Genomic DNA, 6,721 nt, shown 5'->3' on the forward strand with positions numbered 1-6,721 from the left:
ACCAGTGAATTGTGTATTTTAAAAGGGTGAATTTTATGGTGTGTGATTTATGTCTCCACAAAGGTGTTATTTAAAAAAACGGTGACCAGCAGTTCGTAACATCCATTCACCACAGAAGGAAAGAGAGCACACAATGATTTATGTTTCTCATAAGGAGAAGCACTGTACCTTAAGAAGGCCTCATTGATTTTACTTTTTATCTGTCCCCGTTTCCTGCATAGCTTGCTTCATGCTTATTCTGCTCAGCACTGATGATCAGAATTTAACTCTCAAATAATTCAAAGAGCTCAGCTAAGATTTACAAGGCAGTAGAGGCCATGGAAAGAAAAGAGACAAAGCTGAGAGGTAGCAGAATTGTACTGATACCAAAAACACAATGAGATCAACACCTCCCCACCGCCCCCACAATGCTCAGTGAGGAATCCAGTCCCGGCTAAGGGAGGTTTTACAACTTAGAAAGAGAGAAGATTAAAGAGAGAGGTTTCTTTATGATTTGCATAGACTCCTCTGATCCAAGAGGTTTAGTATAATTGCTGTGTAATGTGATTTTCAGGAACATTACCTATGAATTGATAGTAGGTGGGCTATAGCTTGTAATTAATATGCTTCACAGTAAAGATGGCAATAATGGTGCTTTAAAGACCCAAGTGCTCATTGGATTTCATTTTTGCAGGCTATTTGTAGCTCCTTTGAGTAAAACATTTATATTCAATTACAGAGACTGGCTTTTTCCTCTTTGATCACTACAAAGTATTAATAACATTTTTGAAGGGCTGCTTCCTGCAGGGAGCAAAAATTACAGCCAGTTCTTTCAGGATCTCGGCAGCCTGCTGCCTCCTGGCTGCTGCTTATATGTTTTCTTCCAACTCTTTGACTTCAGATGACACAATCTTGCCATCCACCACTTCTTCCACGACAGTCTTAATCTTCCTGGTTTTCTTGATATCTGAATTCAGATATAAACACTACATGTTAATTCACACGTATGACTGCTAGTTTTACTCATTTTTAGATTTTTATTATTTTGTACTTTTAGGAAAACATTTGAATCCATTCCCTTTCTTAAATAATTCTAAATCCATATTATAGACAAATGTAGAAAATATGCCACTCTCCTCAATTTTAAAATGTCCTTCCCTCTCCACTCCAGTATTGATTACTGAATTAATCAAAAGTCACATTTTAATCTTATTTGTTTCACAGGATCTCAGGACGTCTTAGGACAGAAACAGCACGGGCATGAAAACTGCCCTGCCACAGACAGTGTGACAGATTTCCAATGGGGAGGGTTCCTTCTTAAGATGTTTGTGATTTTCAGAATCCTTACTGTCACGTCAGGAGCTCTGGTGGCACAGTGCCTAAGGCATCTGACTGCTAACCAGGAGGCTGGCAGTTCAAACCCACCAGTCACTCCTTGGAAGGAAGACTGGGCAATCTACTTCCGTAGAGATACTGCTTCGGAAACCCAAGGAGGGGTCAGGGTTCGTTATGAGTGGGATCTGACTCGACAACAGTGAGAGAGAGAGAGAGAGAAAGAGAGTCATGTCAAGAAACCCTGGTGGTGCAGTGGTTAAGCACTCGGCTGCTAACCCTAAGGTTCAAACCCCAGCTGCTCCATGGAAGGTGTGGTAGTCTGCTTGCATAAAGATTATAGCCTTGGAAACCCTGTGGGGCAGTTCTACTCTGTCTTACAGGGTTGCTACAAGTACGAATCACTTGACAGCAGCAGGGTTGGTTTTTGGAGTGTCATGTCTGCTCATTTGACAGTTGAACTCAACTTTTCACCATAGTTGATAATTAGTAGAAAGCTGCATTGGAAATGGATGAAACAAATGTATGGAAATTAGAACACTTACCTCTCTCTTCCAGGGTGCTTAACTGAAGTTCTGTCACACTTTTTGTTTGTTTGTTTTTTAAAAAAGAAAAAGAAACAAGTGTTATTGTCATTCCTGCTTTTTATCTGTCAAAGTACTGAAAATCTAAGTGATATGTGCGTTAGTGCTGTTTTTGTATTTTTTCCCCCTTTTTATCACACTAGTTGCTTCAAACTTGAGTGTCTTACTTTTTAACTTGAAAACACATAGCTTCAAAGCTGGCCCGTTTAATATACATTAGAAGTTTTTGTAAGGACTATAATAGAATTAAGGAGCTCTGGTGGAACAGTGCCTAAGGCATTTGACTGCTAACCAGAAGGTTGGCAGTTCAAACCCAGCAACCACACCTCAGAAGGAAGACAGGGCAATCTACTTTGGTAAAGTTTTACAGCCCAGAAACCCAATGAGGGTCATTATGAGTCAGAACCGACTCGATGGCAGTGGGTTTTTGTAATAGAGTTACAGTGGACGTGTAATCTTGGGTTCTCTTGTTGACTTTCTTGGGCGTGATATTTGAATAACTTCGCTGCTGGGGACATTGTTGATTCTCAGATGAGCTCCCAGGGACCTCTGTAGACTGTTGTTCAGCTCATGCATATACAATGAGAATTAAAAAAAAAAAAAGTGCTTTCAATGAGAAATTAATTATAAAAGTTAATATAAGAATAATCTGTATCACCTGGAACCACCTTCTAATGCAGTCCGACCACATGACCTCAAGTACAAAGTCGGTACTTGATATTTTTGGGGTGTGCATACCTTTTGGTATATTTTTGTTTTGCTGTTGATTTGTGTGTGTGTGTGATCGCTTTTGTATTAAGGAATGCATTGTTGCTGGGTCATGAGTGACAAGATAAAATATGTGGACTTTCAAATAGAACAGCATTTAGAAATTGACACTTATTCCTTGATGCTAAGACCCTTACCTCCTATCTTCTCCTTCCAAAAGGCGGCGGTAGGTGGCAATTTCCTGCTCAAGCCTGGTCTTTATGTCGAAGAGAATATTGTATTCATTGTTTTGGCGTTCTGTGTCAGTCCGAATATGTGTCAGCTGAGCCTCTAGGGAGCTTATCTTTGCCTGGATCCTGCTCAATTGCATATTGTAACTTTGTTTTGTATCCTTTAATGTGTGCTCCAAAGATTCTTTCTGTGAAAAGAAGAAAGAGGGCATTTCTTATTTGAGACTTAAGAGGTGGCTCAATTTTAATTTCTCTTAAGAATAGTCTCTGCGCCTACCATTGTAGACGTCACATGTATTTCTAGCTTAATCTCCCACTCTTCCCATGCAGGCAACCTCACCCTTAGCTGGGATCACTAGCTGTTGTTTTTTGTTGTTGCTTTTGCTTTGTGCTGGCTGTTCTCTCAGTGTGTACATTGTATTATTGTTGCCAAATATTTGCCCTTTTGTTTTTTTTGGTCTCCCTGTGAGAGGCTTTATCTCCCTGTCCCTTGCATTAGGGTTGGCCATGTGATTTATGTCACCCTCCATTTGGGAGCATTCTTCACCCCACTGATAGGCATGGCCGTGGGAGTGTTTTTAGCCAGTGTGATGCAGATGGAAGCTATAAATGCCTATTCTGAGGAGAAGCTTCAAGGGCCGTTATGTGGTCCAGCGGTTGCTCTTTCTTTCAGCCTGCAACACTGCTATGTGTGAGGTAGGCGCTGTTCCTTTAGCCTTACCCCTGGAGTGAAAATGCCGTGAAGCAGAGCTGCAGCCAGCCCATGAGAGATGTGGTGGTGGTGGTGCTGCAAGCAGTTAGGATTGGGGGATTGTTTGTTACCACAATATAATTTATCATGAATTGACTCATTTGCTTAACCAGGAATGTCTACTCTCATTCTCCAACCTTAAACTTTATCTCAATTTTTAAGATCTACCTCAAATGCTACCTCCTTCCCGATGAAGTCTTCCTACCTGCTCTCGCCTCTGCATTCTTGCAGTATATTGTCCTTTCCTGGACTTCTCTCTGCCTTTTAATCATCATCAGTTGTTTGGCCTGTTTTCCTGCTAGCTCTGTGAGGGGAGGGGTTATTTCTTATAGGTCTCCCCATTTCTGGAATTCCTAACACAGCTGCTTAGAAAGCACATACTGGGTTAAGAAATGGGAGTTAGATGTGTTTACCATGCTGAGATGGGAATGGACCTCTATCTCCAGGTTCTGGTAGGTGCGCCTCCGCTCCTTGATTTGATCTTCAGTTCCTATCATTTCTATTTTGTTCACTTTGACTTGATCCTGCAGAGTTTCAGTCTAAAGTTCCAAAAATGACAAGAAACAAAGAACGGAAAAGAGTTAACTCTTTCTGGAAAACAGTTTCAACACAGTTGCTCACCCTTTAGAACCATGCTATTACCTGTCTTGCAAACTGTTCCTTGACCTGTTGAAGGTTCTTCTGGACCAACTCTTCATATTTCTGCCTCATTTCATCCATGATGGTGCTGAGGCTCAGGCCCGGAGCAGCATCCACCTGCACATTGACGGTGTTGCCCAGCTGTTTGCGCAGGCCTTCAATGTCCTACAAGAGTGAAAATACGCATTCATTTTAGTCTGCAGCACAGATAAGGCTGAACAGAAAAGACAAGAAGTCTTATGATTTATTGGGAATGAGTCAAAAAGGAATAAAATATTAACTACACTTATAATGGGGAGCTCTGGTAGCATAGTGCCTAAGGCACTTGACTGCTAACCAGAAGGCTGGCGGTTCAAACCCACCAGCCACTCCTCGGAAGGAAGGTGGGGCAATCTACTTCCGTAGTGATACTGCCTCAGAAACCCAAGGAGGGGTCGCTATGAGTCGGGTCCGACTTGACGGCACATAACAATAGCAACAACACTTATAATGAGCTAAGGACTGTTCTAAGTTATTTAACTCATACAACGACTTTATAAAAAGTTAGGGCTCATGTCACCATTGTTGTCATCTTGTTCATCGTCACAATTACCACTACTACCTCCTCAGAAGGCAGACTGGGCAATCTACTTCCGTAGTGATACCGCCTTGGAAACCCCAGGAGGGGTTGCTATGAGTCAGAAAACGACTCGACGGCCCTGAGTTTGGTTTTGGACCTCCTCTTCTTCCTCTTCCTCTTCTCCCTTCTCCTTATTCTTAATTGAGAAATGCCGTCATTCCCAATACCACTTCTGAATATTTTCTTACCTCCTCATGTTCTTTTTTGAGGAGAACTATGTCTTTATTCAGTTCTTCAATTTGCATCTCCAAGTCTGTCTTGCGTAGGGTTAGATCATCAAAGTTCTTACTCAGGCCGTGGAGATCAGCCTCCAGTGTTAGTTGGAATCCCCATTCAGTCTCACACCTGTGAATCAATTAACATACAAAGATAATGGAGTCTCTTGCAGTCATTGTAGCAGAGATAACATTAATATAAAGAGATAGATTTTTATGTAGCATGCAAGACTGGTGGGTTTGAACCGCCAGCCTTCTGATTAGCAGTCAAGTGCCTTAGGCACTATTCAGAAAATGTGTTTGAGTACCTAGGAACCAGATAATCTGCTCCACAATATAATCTCTATGATTTGGAGTGATTTGTGAATAGGCAATCTGAAATAACTTTCAGAAGTTTCTGAATTTTAGAACATATTTTAAAAGTCTTTTTCCCCCTCCTCCCTTTAATTATGGTGTTAGCAAAGGGCTCTTATTATTGATGTTAAATAATGGTTAGTTGATTTACTTAATGAATATACAAGATCAATTTGTTTTTATTACTTTGTAAACAGATGCATCCAAAGTTTTATAATTACATTAAATGTCATGCATTCTCCTCTATAATCTTATATCCATTCATTTTTAAAAAATAGCAAACATATTAAAAAAAAAGAATGCAGTGAGACATTCAGATACTGACTTAGTAGAACTGGAATTAATGAACTTTTACTGACTTGATTTTCAGGTATGCTTTCTCATTTACTTCTTTTGACTCCCTTGTAGCATTAAAATGCTGTCCTTCTAAACTACACAGCACTTTTTAGTGTCAATAAAAACCCACTGCCGTTGAGTCAGATCCGACTCATAGTGACCCATCCTTGGGTTTCCGAGGCAGTATCTCTATGGAAGTAGATTGCCCAATCTTCCTTCTGAGAAGTGGCTGGTGGGTTTGAACCGCCACCCTTCTGGTTAGCAGTCAAATGCCTTAGGCACTACGCCACCAGAGCTCCCTTAGTGTCACTGGATTGTACAAATTTGGGACGAGGAAGCCGGAGTATGGAAGACATTTAAGAGGAAAAGTTCTTATATCCTGAGGTGTGATGTGGCTACAAAAAAAATTGGCTGGCTAGACCATATTGTAAAACTCTGATAAACTAGAAAAGCTTCAAGACACACTCCTGGAACTTGGATCATATAGGTACTCGAAGGAACATGAATATCCCATTTGGAGACTCACTGAAGGTAGACATAATCGCTCTTCTGAGATAGCAGAAAGGTAGAAGATGAGGAGTAAATTGCTGTATTATTACTCCAAAGGATGGAATTACATTTACTTGGTGGAAAGTAGATCATAGATTACTATATATGTATATATATATATATACATATATATATATATATATATATATAAGAACATTTTAGCAACCAGAGGTAGTCAATGAGAACAGTAGCAGTTTCTTGAGGTGCTGCTCAGTTACACACTGGATGACCAAATTTTTTTATTTATTTTATTTTTTTAATTGTGATTTGGGTGAAGATTTATAGAGCAAATTCACTTTCCATACAGCAGTTCATACATACTTTGTTTCATGACATTGACCACAGTTTACCACAATGCAACAGCTCCCCTCCCACTTCCTCCCCATAGTTACCTCTTCCCAGTGTCCATCCCTCCATACTCTCCT

The 6,721-nt window shown here is 40.5% G+C and overlaps 1 protein-coding gene across 1 annotated transcript in view; it reads right to left on the minus strand.

Moving 5' to 3' along the window:
- Nucleotides 1-848: 848 nt before the first annotated feature.
- Nucleotides 849-6,721, minus strand: part of KRT20 (keratin 20) — an 11,001-nt gene continuing 5,128 nt past the window's right edge. Inside the window, exons 4-9 of the mRNA XM_007942194.1 lie at nucleotides 5,031-5,187; nucleotides 4,227-4,388; nucleotides 3,998-4,123; nucleotides 2,801-3,021; nucleotides 1,857-1,894; nucleotides 849-946 (exon numbers count right to left, since the gene is read on the minus strand). Coding sequence (XP_007940385.1) covers nucleotides 849-946; nucleotides 1,857-1,894; nucleotides 2,801-3,021; nucleotides 3,998-4,123; nucleotides 4,227-4,388; nucleotides 5,031-5,187 — 802 coding nt within the window. The remainder of the gene's footprint in view (nucleotides 947-1,856; nucleotides 1,895-2,800; nucleotides 3,022-3,997; nucleotides 4,124-4,226; nucleotides 4,389-5,030; nucleotides 5,188-6,721) is intronic.

This window comes from Orycteropus afer, unplaced genomic scaffold, assembly GCF_000298275.1.
Source record: "Orycteropus afer afer isolate SDZICR_OR568_19922 unplaced genomic scaffold, OryAfe1.0 scaffold00085, whole genome shotgun sequence".
Classification (NCBI taxonomy): Eukaryota; Metazoa; Chordata; class Mammalia; order Tubulidentata; family Orycteropodidae; genus Orycteropus; species Orycteropus afer.